Source organism: Chamaea fasciata, unplaced genomic scaffold (assembly GCF_029207755.1).
Source record: "Chamaea fasciata isolate MVZ Bird 193981 ecotype frontalis unplaced genomic scaffold, bChaFas1.0.hap1 SCAF_16, whole genome shotgun sequence".
NCBI lineage: Eukaryota > Metazoa > Chordata > Aves > Passeriformes > Sylviidae > Chamaea > Chamaea fasciata.
Genome location: NW_027094101.1, coordinates 16417496 through 16431874, shown reverse-complemented (window position 1 = coordinate 16431874; position 14379 = coordinate 16417496). Strand labels below are relative to the sequence as shown.

The following is a 14379-nucleotide window of genomic DNA, read 5'->3' as shown; positions in this document are numbered from 1 at the left end:
CAGTTTCAGTACTTTCACGCAGAGGAATGTCCCTCCATTGACTCTGGTGGAGATATGCAGAGCATTAATTTGGTCTGTGCCTACAATTATCATACAAACAAAACATGCACGTGGTACCTCTTAAATAGTTTATTACTAAGGTCCTTAGTTAATGACTAAAGTCACCTCCCATTCAGCCTGTCCAGAGCATGGTCCCTACCTGCTTGTACTTGGCTGGGAGGCTCCAGCCACAGGCCTGCAACCGCCCATCATCATTCCGCACGTGCTCCCGGACCTGCCGGTACTGCTCTCGCTTCTGCTCACGGCGTGCCGAGGACGTGCAGTCACTGAGGAGAGAAGCACAGCATCACCCAGCTGATGGTAAAGAGAGGCGCTGAGGGTGAAGGGAGTGTGGCCAGCATGGGGGAGGGCAAACACAGCAAACCAAATCCAGCTACGAAAACAGATGTAGGGAATCAGACAGAAACACTCTGTTGAGAAGCAGACACAGGCAGTTCTGATCTGTCGCCTGAGTGATGTTGCAAGCCAAGTCATTGTCACCACCTCTTAGGATGTTTCAAGAGCCCTTCAGAAATGGAATAATCCTTCTCTAAAACCTATCTAGGAGACTACGCCAATTTTCGCTGAGCTGTTACAATTTACTAATCTAATGTCTCCACTGGGAAGGCATTTTCAGTTCTTTCCCTCCTCATTATAGTCAACTATGGATTTTTCTGTCCATTTTTAAGCTTTCTCTGCTGACAATGAAAACTTGCACTAACTGCTGGTTCCAATAGAATCACAGAATCACAGAATGTATGTAGGTTGGAAGAGACCTTCAAGATCATTGAGTCCGACCCATGCCCTAACGCCTCAACTAAACCATGGCATCAAGTGCCACATCCAGTCTTTTTTTAACACGTCCAGGGATGGTGACTCCATCACCTCCCTGGGCAGACTATTCCAGTACTTTATCACTCTTTCTGTGAAAAACTTTTCCTAATATCCAACCTATATTTCCCTTGATGCAGCCTGAGACTGTGTCCTCTTGTTCTGTCAGCTGCTGCCTGGAGAAAGAGACCAACTCCCAGCTGTCTACAACAACCCTTCAGGAAGTTGTAGAGAGGGAGTGATAAGGTCACTTCTGAGTCTCCTTTTCTCCAGGCTAAACAACCCCAGCTCCCTCAGTGGTTCTTCACATAGCTTTTTTTTCCAAGTCCTTCACCAGTCTTGTTGCCCTCCTCTGGACATGCTCAAGCATCTCAACGTCCTTCCTAAACTGAGGGGCCCAGAACTGGACACAATACTCAAGGTGTGGCTGGAGAACAACTCCAGTTTTGCACTGGCAAAGGTTAAACCAAAAATTGATCTGTGAGCTTTCAGACATGTTTTAATATAAACAAATGCTGTTTGTCAGCTCCAGCCCTCAAAAGATTTGTAAAGTATCATTCTGAGGGACAGACAACATCAACAGAAAAATTAAATCCTGTGGGCAGCCCCATTATGTAATGCACTGCTGGGAAGTCTGGGAAGTACTCAGACACCACAGCATGACTGTGAGATGTCATCAGAGAAAAAGATGGAATAAGGGCAATGAGTATGTAAAAAGTTCAAATTTACCCTTCTACAAGATCCAGTGTCTTTTCAACAAATCATTTTTATTGTAGAAGTTATCCTACTTAACCACCACATTCTCCAATGTCCTTCCATAAAAACACAATGCATGTGAAACCACACAACCTTTGCAATGGCAGAACGTGTTGTGAAGTCATGTAAAGCACTGAAGAGTCTTCTCTCTTCGTGTCAGCTACACAAAGAATTTGGGTAAGACTGGTAGTGATACCCAGAGGCTCATTTTTACCATAGTTAAGATTAAAACCAAGTACTGGAACTTAAATGTTCTGTAGAGAGAACTTTTATCTTCACTTAAACCCCTTGTCAAAAGGGCTGTGCAGACATTCCTTCCTTTTGTCCTGTTGCTGCCATCACACTCTACCACAAAAACCCTCCTTCATTCCATCTCAGTCTGCAACTACAAGTGCAGAACTAGAGTGGGGCCAACTTAAGCTCCAGTGGTCCTTGCTGAGATGATCCATCATGGCCTGGAAAGCCATGGGTACTGTATGTTTAGGAGGACAAGGTTTGCTGAACCCATCCAATAGTAACTGATAAGTGAAAGCTCAGGGAGATAAACCACAGAGAACAGAGACATGCTAACATCACACAGAACAGCTTATTTCAAACACTGCTGCACTTTGGGAGAGCTGCAGAGGAGCCTGGCTTGGCACACAGCCCTGCAACTCACTCGTCAGGGAAGAACTCGAGGGTGCGGCTACCGGAAGAGATCTGGCACATGGTGTGGCTGCGTCGCTGGCTGAACCCCGCAGTGGTGGGAGACTTGTAGTGGATATTCACAGAGGGGTAGGTCCTCTTTGCTGGAGGAGGACTGGAGGAAGAGCTGAACAGACGGCTGAAGCTAGGGACAGAAAAAGGCCAACAAGTAAGAGAAAGGCTGCCTGGGGAGACAAGCACCATAGATACACAAAAGGGGAAGAAAGAGGTCGGGATCAAAGGCTGTAAGCCTATCACAAAAACTGCTCTACTTCAAACCCAGACCTACATCCTTGGTTTGACTGGCATAAGGTGTTTTTAGCTTCCAGAAATACGTACCTATTACAACTGACTGTGCATGTATGAAAGTTTCCATTCCAGGGTACTCATGAACTTTTACAACTTGTGAAACAAAATTAATGCACATGGTCAGATCTGATTTTAATTTCACTAAGGACAAAGGAAGCCTGTCGCCCTGATCTTTTTCAGCCTTCTGATGTTTGCATTTTTGTACTGAAGTTTCTCACAGACTTTTAGGTAAACAAAAAATGATGTTTTGAAAACTGTGCATTCCTCTTTGGAGGAGGGACAATTGATGGACTCTAGGATGACCAGTGGGGTTGGAGAGGTGTCAACCTCATTGCCCAACCCCTGGTCAAACTCCAATAACTATATAAATCGAAATCGAGAAGTAAAGGCCTCTCTTTCTGCTCTGACAACCTGACGGTGTGGGTGTCGTTCGTTCGTGTCTGTCTAGTGACAGAAGCCCTTGAAGGCAAAAGGGTTAAGCCAACAACACTTCTATCCGACATTAATGTCAGAGTCTAAGTTGCTGTCTGAAGTAAAAATGGCAACATTCCCCCTTTTCTTAATCTTGCAGGAACCATCAAAGAACTTACAACTGCCAAATGGTGGATTTCTTCTTCTCCTGGACGGATGGGTGCTCACGGGAAGCTCTATGGACAAACACAGCAGAACCAAGTTAATTTCTGCATCTCTGCCAAGCATCAGGTCATTGCCATCAAGGAAGCTGTGTCAAAAGTCAGAATTCATTCTAACGTGTTTCAAAAGACACCAGGGGAAGGGACATGCACTGGTCTTCAATGCAAGCACACCCAACTACTTTAAGTATCAACGCTAACGTGAAAAGCAAGTACATGTGTTTAGTACATGTTTTATCAACTCTCTGTAACGCTGTCTGCCAGAGAGTGTGTGGGAACTACAGCCCCCAGCAACAGAGTCACCTCAAGCCGTAGCATTTAGACCTCATAAATCAGAAGCAACACTCCTCCCTAGAGCTTCTCCCAGCTTAAGCACACAAGAAACAAGCAAGACAAGCAACTGTCCAGTGTCTCCAAACAACAGTGGCAATATGAGATTTTCAGCCCAGGTTCAGAAACAAGAGAGAAAGAATTGGTATTAGGAGAGAAGCATCTACAGTCTGAAAAACTCCCAGTACTTCTCAACCCTATGTTGGTAGGGGTTGCACTGACCACAAGGTAAAACATGAACAGCTTCTGTCCTAAACAGGGATGTTACCCAACACCCAGCTTCACCTGATCATCTCTGTCCACCTGACAGCCTCCTGGAGCTCCATCAGCCTCTCCTTGTACTGGTTGCGCTCCATCAGGACGCGGGCCATCTCCACACGGGTGAAACGCCGGCGTTGGGCAATGGGAATGTTGTCCTGCAGAGGGGAGGAGCACTGCTTCAGCCAACAAAAGATGGAATGGGATTGAGGTTAGTACCGGGCAAGTCAGGGGACAGACACATATTTGTCAGTTCTTCTCCTGTCCTGCTTGATTTCACCCCCATTTCCCCATAGGAGGAGCTAATTCAAACAGTGAGCTCCAAACTACAGCCATGGACTTCTGGGTGTTCAGCAAACCAATGGAAATTAGAACGAGAATCACCATCAACTTGAACACATAGCTCTCACATACACACACCCCAGTGTGGGACTATTGCCAGAAAGGAGCTTTGATAGTGTGCAAAGGAATGGTAAGAATTGACAGTGGTCTGTTGGTCCAGAAATTTGGAAACCAAAGTTTTAATTCAGTAGCAAAGCCAGTCACAAGCAGCAGGGAGCACCACATAATACCATCTGCCCCCCCAAGGAAGAGTGGAAGGAAGTATTCTGTTAATACAGATGGATAAAGATAGGATACAGAACATTTAGGAAATGCCTTTTCCTCTTTCGTGACACAACTTGACCTCCCAAGGAAGGCACAGGCAGCTTTGGGTTGGGACCAACAGGACTGAAAGTCTGTTTGTCTCTTGAAGAGTGGAAAATGAGAATAACATGACTAAGTCACAGAAAATATCAGCCCAAATGAAAGACTGCAAGGGTTTTGGAAATTCATTACTAGGAGGCGGCACAGGGTTGTGCTAGACTGTGGCAATTCCCAGCAGCCTGGCAGGTAAGTGCTGCTGAGAGCTGGAACAGCACAAATTAACCAAGTCACTCTCTAGCCTCCCTGGACTTTGAATCAAATCTGTATGACTAGTCAAAACAAGAACTGTATAAACAAAAAGGAATTTATCAATTATTTTTTAAATTAAAAAGAGAACCAGACTTCCCGTCCATTCAGCTGAAAACAAATCCAACTCTCTTCAGCAGCTCATGAGCACAACTTGAAAATATTCCCATCTACTTAAATTTTCAACAGACCAAGCTCACTCCAATTAAGTCAAGTGATTTAGGCTAAAACTGAACTTGCTCTGATACCTTGTGTAAGAAAGAAAACAGTAAGACCAATACACAGCGTACTGAATTCCCTGTCCTAGCAGGGATATTTACAAGGAAAATCTTGTTACTGCCTGATTTGCCTTTTTTTTCAGCTACAGTTGGTCTTTGTTGAAAAGCCTCTATCCCAGCTAAAATGGTTTCAAGAGCTGCCCTAGAAGAACAGCCCGCGAGCCTTCTCTGCCTGTACCCTGTAACAAGCAGTACTGGCTTATGGAAAAGAATTAACAAGAAAAACGCAGCACTAAGACATGGTGGTAGTCACTGTTGCAAAGCTGGATTTCACTGCATAATGTCCTCACAGCTACATCTTCACTGCCAACATGGGGACAGGCTCTTCTGGAGAAGCCTGACAGTCATAACACTCTGACAGAATCCTCACTGCACACAAGATTTTAATTCTAAATTAGGATGGTACTGAGCAGGGCAGAGCTCTAGCACCCGGCTGCAGAAACTACATCCTGCACAGTGGTACTGCCACTGGGTCAGCTGCTCCTCCGTGCCAGATTCTGGTTTGAAAGTTGTATAAAGGGATTTCACTCTCATCAGCCACAACCCATTCACTGCCCTTGCCCTCACTGCTAACAATGGCACATCAATCTGCATCTCAAGACTCGTATACATGAAGCAATATAGGTAAGTAAATCAACCCCCTTTCCCCGCAGGCATTTTAGTAATGTCATATACCAATTCTGTACAGAGATAGCTGCTTACATCCTCCACCTCCTCTTTGGGCTCTCGTCGGGCAACAATTGCTTCAGATTTCACTCTAGGAAACAGGAAAAAAAGGATCAAAACAGCAAGTGACAGCACAGCTGGCTTTGGGAAGAGAACCAGCTATGGGAAGAGAACCAGCTACGGGAAGTCTGGCTGCATCCATCACAAGGGAGCAATCTCAAACCATGTGTACCAAGTGTACAAATTCTGAGATGCTTCTCTGGCATTTTCACTCCCTCTTTCAGCACATTACCCTGAACAGCTTCACCGACTTCACCCCATTTTTTTCAAACAGTTGTTGTGAGCACCAAAATACTGACCACTGGAAGGATTCAGCCAGTTTCTATTTCTGAACCAGCATCTACATTCAAATATTTGACATTCAAATATTTGATGAGAACTGAGCCATTTTCAACAGGGAAAATGCTGGCTTAAACGCTTCTGCTGGACTGCTTCTGCTTGAAGGAGATTCTCTGATTCTTTGTGATTCAATACAGTGAAAAAAGCCCCTAATGTGAAGAACAGTTCGCCAAAATGGTAAAGAAAGCCAAACCCTGATAAAAAATACTGTAATTAAGTGAGTGTTTTCAATTTCTTTGAACTCCTACTTTATGAGGCATTACAAAAGGCATTTAAAAAATCTCTCTGCTTACAAGACTGCTTTAATTTCAGACATTCTGAACAACAAAGAGACAAGTCTGTGCTACTCTTGGTGATTCTGAGCTCAGACTATAGAACCTTCTAGACTCCAGCTGGAGAACAAACCCTGCCTTTTGCCTTGAGCACCTGAAGTCATGCACAGCCAGCTACAATTGAACTGTTCTGCTCTGAGCTCCAGGAGGCAGCTTTGTGTGCATGGATGTGAAACCATTCCAGGCTTTGCTGGGCAGTTAGGCTTTAGTTTCTCGGATTTGACAGGAAGATAAAAAGTGGCATCTTCTTATATCAGACTTTAGAATCTCTTCTGCCTCTTCTCACTCTTAACATGAGCTATGAAACAATTACCAATATAGGGATTTAAATATTTCTTGTGCAACTCTGTATGAGCTCTTTCAGTAAATGAATGGGCATTCACTTCTCTCAGAGCTATCCTGGCCGCTAGGAGGATCAAACTCTTGGCAGTTTCCTTCAAAACTACTTGTTTTAAAATTCCCTTTCTTTGGGTGGTTTTGGTTGTTTTTGTTGGTTGGCTCTTAACTGCAAATTTAAACCCTTAATGCTTCACTCCTGGGAGACTGGGTCTGGAGTTGCTGCTTCAGAATCCTAATCCTGCCTTGTTGTGCTCTCTAAAGGACCTCTGAATGCCAATGCTAACCCCATGAGTGAAACAGAGTAAAACAGAGAAGGTGGGTTTGCTGCTCTGCACTCCCAGCTCCTTGTCACAGGGGGGTACTCACTCACCTCTTCAGCTCCTCCTCCAGCTCCTTGACTCTGACTTCTATTTTGGCTTTGGCCTGCTTTGTTGCTTCCAGTTCTCCCTTCAGCACCTCCTGCTCCCCAGACAGTTGGTCCACCTTGGCAATCAAATCATTCTTCACAACGTTCAAAGCATTTCTTGAAGGTGTGAAAGGGACAATAAGCAAAAATGCCCAAAACCAGCGGCTATCCGTAAGAGACCTTTAACTAAAGCCACAGACACTACAAGGAGAGTTGAAACAAGTGTGTTTAACAATTCAGTCCAGCTACGACTCAAGGGAAATTAAGCTTTGGGAAGATGGAGCTGCAGAAGAACAGAGAAATCACCATAATTGTTCAAGATGAGGTTAGGTCATTCCTGACTAACAAACAAACCTCTCCTTCGGAAGATGGCAGAACACTGTAGAAGGCATGTGTAGAGCAACCTATCTATTTTTGACAGAATGAAACTGAAATACACCTTTCAGAACTGCTGTCATCCACAATTGAGGATAATTGGAGATGATGGCAATAGAAATACGCATTTCCAATCAGCTCCAAAACATCTGAAATTTATAAAATCAGTAGCCTCCCATCACAGTAGGTTCTCCAGCTCTCTCCTGGGAATACTCTGCCTTCCTCTTCCCAGCTCCTCTGCTTTAATAGCTGGTTTGCCAGCTTTTCTCAAAAACCAACTCCCTTAAATTGTCTGCTTCTCCTCCAACAACTACAAAATTATTTGAGAACTCAACAGAGATAATCTTTTTTTTCCTAATAACAAACCTTGCAAATAAAAACCTTATTAACAGCAACATCCTCACAGAGGCTCAGACCAACACATGAATTCCCACAGAAGTTAATTTAAAGGTTGCAACTCATCTCAGATGACATCAGGCCCTACCAGCACATGCCTAGAGGTGTTATTCAAGTGCCTGCAGAAAGGAGACAGCTAGGAAACAGCTCAGGAGAGCAATTCTTCTTCTACAAGTGAAGGAACAAGTATTCAGGACAACCAGTTAGATAAACGAGTGAGGCACAAGTTCTGGCCAAGGCCAACTCCAAGGGGATGTCTCATTTATAACGAGGCAGGTAGGTCAGAGCATGCAACAGTTCCTTACTTGGTCTCCAGCAGCTGAGAGTTCTCCAACAGCAGATTGCCCACTTCTTTGCCCATTCCTGAAAAGAAAGGCCAGGCAGTTTTCACCTGCTCTCCTAGAAACATGTGGCTTTTGTGGCACTGCCTAACTTATGCTTGAGGAAAATAAATCACTTTTGTTAGGCTTCCCTGGATTCCTGTGTCCTGTGTGGAGAGTGGAGTGTCTCTAGCTGAATGACCAAACAGCACCAGCAAAGATACCCATGTGTCCTGTTGAGAACCCAAATTCAGACCTAGCTACTCACCCCAACCTTCACAGACTTCTTTGAGAGGGACAGAGGGGAGAGCTTCACTAATACCAATCAGGGGAAGTCAAGGCAGTAACTCCTGGGTCAGCCATGAGCTATTGCAAACATTTTTTATCATTCCTCACACAGAATGAGGGTGGATTTATGGGTTTTTCACAGAGGATAGCAGAACTGTCCAAATCTGCACACTAGTGGTTTTCTTCCGTTAGTATAAGCCAAATTTTCTGTTTGCATGATTTGGGATCACGGTTGTGACGAGTTTCATGAACATGAAAGGCTTCCCCATTATCTGACCTTCTGCCAGAGCAATTTTAATAGGACTGCAGACTGTCCCTTACTATATCTAGCTCTAATAGCGTTCTCACAGATGTTTAAAATGTGGAGTCTCAGTTTCACTACTTCAAACTCACACTCAATACCTACAGCAGACACTCTGCACTTGCACTTGGGCATCCACATACAGCTGCAATCTGCAGACTGGTTTACAAGCACACTGATGCATCTGGGGCTAAGAGTGAAGGTCGAATTCAGTATTTCATAAACCCAATGAAATTTAGAGACTAAAAGCACATCTGGATTGTTTCCCACTGCCAGGGATTTGCTGAGTCCCAGGGTCAGCCTCTGTCTTATAGTGAGGAACAGAGGCCACCTGAGAGCTGATAGCACAGAGGCCTCTCCCTGTTGGAGGACAGTGCTGAGGGGTGCAGCTAGTATCTCCACCACAGGTCTCAGAGCACGAAGAAGTCTCACCACAACCAGTATTTGTCCTGCCTTCTAAACTCTCTCTTCCTTCACAGCAAAGACATCAATAGTCTTCATGATTTGTCATTTGCTGATTAATTAATGCTTGCAGAAAATAAAAACAACACAAACTTGAATTAAATGGAAGTTAGAGGAACATGGCAGCGCATGAGAAGTGAGAACACACCACAACACTCCAACACACAGATCCTCTTCCCACAGTTAAATGGGATGAATTTATGATGACAAAAACAAATTCCAGCAAGAATGAGTAAGAAGCAGCGTTTTCAAAGAACTTTTGAAAAATTAGTGACAGATAATTAATCACTTTGATGTTTCAGGCAATGTGTGTCAGAGAATATTCCAACATCACAGAAATGGGCAACGCTAATTGCAATGCAAACTACGGTGTATTTTGGGTTGGGAGGGTAAAGGATCTATACCCCTTTTTTTACCACATGCCACATGTAGGTCAGAAGACCCAGAAGTCTTCTGTTTATTAAATTCTTTTCTTGCTCATTTTTAGTGATTCTACAAATAATCAATTAAATATTTAGCCTGTAAGGCATTAAATTGGCACAAGAAGATTAAAGGTGCTGAAGAACATCTAGGGAAAAGTTCATCCCCATCTTTTTTGGATTAAATCTTTTTCCTTCATATTCTGGAATCATACATCCCTCTCTGCAGCTGTTTTTGGGAGAGAAAGAAATTCTGGGGAAGAGGGTGGGCTATCATGCCAGAACTAAAGGCCACACAGCATTCTGTCAGGATCCTTCACCACAGTTTCTAGTTGTGTGTGATGCAGTGACAGCCCAATGACCTAGAGGTTGGAAAGGCCCCCTGGCAATAAAGAACAGGAGGAAGACTCCCAGAGCCGTGGAATGGCATTACGAGATCATCATGCACAGGCTGTAATGAGACAGCTCTGCTTATGGGAAGAAAACCTTCAGTGTGGAGAGACTATAAGGAGACCTCTTCAACCCTCTGGGGTGTGGAGCAACGGGAGGCGAGGTCTGGGTAGAGCCCTGTCCAGCAGAGCACCTACACCATCTTCCTCCCACAGCCAGGCAAACAGTGTGAAGCATCAAAGCAGATAATGAACGAGAATCCCCAAACCACCTCTACAGTGCAGCTGCATCCTGCTTCTTGGAGAGGTGCTGCCATCACCACAAAAAACCAAACCAAGGTAATGCAAGACATATGGACAGATGATGAGTGGATGAAAAGAATGCAGAAAAAAAAATGCACATTAAAAAAGAAAAGAAAAGGAAAAAAAAAGTAAAAAGGCCTTCGCCTTACCAAAGAAATCATCCCGTACTATGAGAGCCATCCCATACGAGAAAGGGAACAGAAAGAAATGGGGACAAAGGGGAAGAAAGGAAGAGAAAAACAGCAGCCATTAAGTACCAGTCTGTAAACAGCAAACAGAGAAGCTCATCAGCACATGTACAGTGTGTGGTGCCAGCACATGTGATGCTTGGTAGAAAGTTATCTTGTTCTGCTTCATCCTGACTGAACAGGGACTTTACCTTAGAGTGTCACAGAATGGTTTGGGTTGAAAGAGACCTTTAAAATGTATCCATTTCCAGTCCCCTGCCATGGGCAGGGACACCTCCCACTAGACCACATTCCTCTAAGCCCCATCGAACTTGGCCTTGAACACACCCAGGGATGAAGCAGCCACAGCTTTGCTAGGCAACCTGTGCCAGGGCCTTACCACCCTAATTGCAAAAAAACATTTTTCTTATATCTAATCTAAATCTCCCCTCCTCTGTTTAAAACCATCGCTCCTTGTCCTATTACAACAGACGTAAAGACAAGCTTGAGACCTGCTTCCTTCATCTTCATAATTTTCCCTGTATGATACATCCTTGAGTTTCCCACAACAAAGGCAGGTCAACAGACATTATGAACAGGGTGAAGGAAGGACAGTAGCAAGGGGAAAAATCCAAAAGTGGGGCAGAGTAAAGATTTCATCTGGTCTAAAAAGGCCCAAATGCACCTCCACACTGCAACAAACTCCAACCCAACCTCAGTGGCAGATTTTCTGAGGAATGTTCACAAAAAATGTGGCTTACAGTAAAACCAGTCTGAATGAAAAGAAGGGATGATGCCATCCCTTTCTTGGTATCATTACAAAGCCTGCACTGAGCAGTGCCGGTCACAGGGACGTGGCAGAGCTTGTTGGCGCGTGACACTATCACAGCTGCCAGGTCACCGTCTTTACTACAGGGCAAGTTTTACCCAGTTTGCACTGTAATCAAGAGAGATTCCCTTCACTTCAACTGAAATTGTATCAGGGCCCAAGTATATTTTACAAGCAGGTGCAAACCTGACGACAGAGCATGGCCCTAGGGCAGCAAGCAGCCTCCCCCAACAAAGGACAGAGCTATCACACAACTCCTGAGACAGAAAGGCAAAGTTTCCACCAAAGACAGAGGGTTTGCCACTCTAACCTATCACAAAAGTGTCTTTAATGTCATTATCAAAATACCTGAAGGGGGTTAGTTTGCACCAGGTAACCCCCCAGAGCCACTGGCACGTGGAGGGACTCCTCACAGCAAAGGCCATGGAGAGGACAATAGGACGCTCACTCAGTCTGTGCCCACCCAAACTCTGCTACAAGTACCCCTCCTGGCAGAAAAAAAGCCCTTTGAACCCCAAGACCTCGAGTAACAGGCTAGTGTAATACCGTGGAGCCTGCCCACAGCCACGCAAGAAGAAGCAGGTTGAAAGGTAGCAGGAACACAAGCAGAGCAGGGACCTCCTGCTGCAGGGACCCACCAGTGTGAGGCAACCAAGCAAGGCGAGGTGGAAGAAGTCTGCAAAGCCAACCGTGTTTGGACAAGAGCAGGGGAGTATCACACGTGTATACCACATCATCCGACCTCAACCAGAAAAAAAGAAACAAGGAGAACTGAGCAGGAGATACACACCTGAGAACTCCCCTATGCGCCATGTCCAGCGAAGCACAGAGAGACAAGGGAAAAAGGAAGTGAAAAAGGATCCATCAGTGACTGAAACCAACAAAATCAAAATTTTGTTCAAAAAAAATTAACAATGATTCAGCCATTTCAATATCAAAAGCCATGAAATAGTAAGGACAGGACCTGCCATAGCTGTTGATGGCATGACTCTACATATAGGACAGAAAAAAAACCAAGGAAAGGTAACCCATGGTTCAACTGCAACCACACACCTCAGCTATCCCCAGATTTCCAGACGTGGATCTGAGGCAGTCAGATCTTCCTGGGCTTGGTAAACCTTTATTATGTCTTTATTTAGTCATCAACCACTAAACGCAGAACAGCTCATTCCAACTACCTCTCACTTCCCCTCCCCTTGTGATTTTAAAAGCTGGATCCTCTGACAGTAACTGTGCCCTCCAGTGACACCTCAGCTTGCAAAAGACAACTGTTAGCATTTGAAACGTTTTTTTTGTACAGCGTAGCTCTGGGACTTAGTTTGATAATCTCATTTCGACTTCTGTACACAACATTGTATACAAACTTACCGCTAATAAGGCTGCATTTCTGCCTTTACCACAGACCCCCAGTTCTTCAATTTCCAAAGCAAATATAGTTGGTTAACCTAAACCCGAATCACAGAATGGTTTGGGCTGGAATGATCATCCAGTTCCACCCTCTGCCATGGGCAGGGGCACCTTCCACTACCCCAGGTTTCTCCAAGCCCCCTCTAACCTGGCCTTGGACTCTCCCAGGAATGGGGCAGCCACACCTTCTCTGGGTTATCGGCTCACCACTCTCAGCAAAAAGACCTGTCCACTAAGCACACCCAAACTACTGTGATCATTTGTGTCTGGAAACACTTGAGATAGGGAAGAGCAGGACACTGGATCTGGTAGAAGAGGGAGGTGAGAGAAGGGGAGATGGGAGAACAGCAGCCTACCCAGGATCACTTGTGATTAGCATGTGAATATGCAGGAAAACAGCCAACTAGTGCTCCTAAGTCTCTGGGAGAAATAAGGGAATTTGGTCCTCAATGCCCATTAGTAAATAATTGTTCTCACTCCACAGTTTTCTCCAGAATATTTCCTATACAAACCCATGTATGTAAAGCAGTATTAGAGGGGGAGGAAACCCACATGTTTTGTGGGTTTTATTCAAAGTAATAAAACATAAAGAGTACCAAGTATGTACCAGGAATAAATGGGATTTTCCATTCCAGAATCAGACTTGCCTGCCAGCCACTGCTCAAGGGTAATTTCTGTAAGTCATGTTTTTAAGGTCCTCTTTCATGAGATTTTTCTTTCTTTAAGGAATTGATACCAAAAAAAAAGAGAATATTCTTTACAGATTGACTGCCAAGTATTGAGAGACTGGAGGAAGTAATAAGTCTTCACTTAAATGAGCTTAGAGTCATTCATTAATTTGATTTACAGAAAGAAGTGAGCCCCAAACATGACCTAGAGAGAACTCCTTCAGCCTGTGGATCTTGTTTCTTACATCATGTTCATAAAGCTCCATTTCCTCTGTGTCTCTTCAGATTCAAAGGTACAGCACAAAGAGAGCATTCTACCAAACAAAAAAGGCAAAATTTTGTATTATGTTGACAGTTTTTGGCAGCCCTAAGATCTAGCCCTTTGCTTTTATCTTTACCAGACTTTTTTTTGTGCTTTCTATTGTGCAAAGTCAAAAAAAGTATGAGTCTCATTTCTTGTTGAGAGACACGACCTCTGAGATCTTTCTCTGCTTCTTCCCTTTGTGGGGAGGAACCAGCAATGTGTGTGTTCATTGTAAAAACACTCTTAGGTGCCAGCGTCAGTGGCCAGAACTCAGCAAAAGGATTAATTCGATCAATGTTTATCACAAAAAAAGGCACAGAACTACCTGATTCCGTAACAGTCCATCTCCCAGGTTTGAAAAGGAACCAGCCTTCCTATTTTGCTGGACTGCCATGGGATCAACTGAAAGACTGCTCTGCTCAGGCCAGAAAATGGTCCCAGCACAGAAATGTCCTCCTCATAAGCCATGCTGCAGTTTTCAGAAACTACACTGTGATCTTCAGGGCCCACACTTACACGGGCACTGTTCAACAAAGTCTTT

General features: G+C 44.4%; 1 protein-coding gene across 20 annotated transcripts in view; it reads right to left on the bottom strand.

The window, feature by feature from the left end:
• The window catches only part of MAPK8IP3 (mitogen-activated protein kinase 8 interacting protein 3), a 75073-nt gene that overhangs the window by 17244 nt on the left and 43450 nt on the right, over nucleotides 1-14379 (bottom strand). For 5 of the 20 annotated variants that reach the window (XM_066198356.1, XM_066198365.1, XM_066198363.1 and 2 more), the window contains 9 exons: nucleotides 12250-12261; nucleotides 10613-10630; nucleotides 8287-8344; nucleotides 7175-7327; nucleotides 5744-5825; nucleotides 3867-4018; nucleotides 3210-3266; nucleotides 2285-2455; nucleotides 200-326 (listed from right to left, as the gene is read on the bottom strand). In XM_066198356.1, coding sequence (XP_066054453.1) covers nucleotides 200-326; nucleotides 2285-2455; nucleotides 3210-3266; nucleotides 3867-4018; nucleotides 5744-5825; nucleotides 7175-7327; nucleotides 8287-8344; nucleotides 10613-10630; nucleotides 12250-12261 — 830 coding nt within the window. The remainder of the gene's footprint in view (nucleotides 1-199; nucleotides 327-2284; nucleotides 2456-3209; nucleotides 3267-3866; nucleotides 4019-5743; nucleotides 5826-7174; nucleotides 7328-8286; nucleotides 8345-10612; nucleotides 10631-12249; nucleotides 12262-14379) is intronic. The other 15 variants (XM_066198357.1, XM_066198359.1, XM_066198361.1 and 12 more) reach the window with 9 other exon arrangements.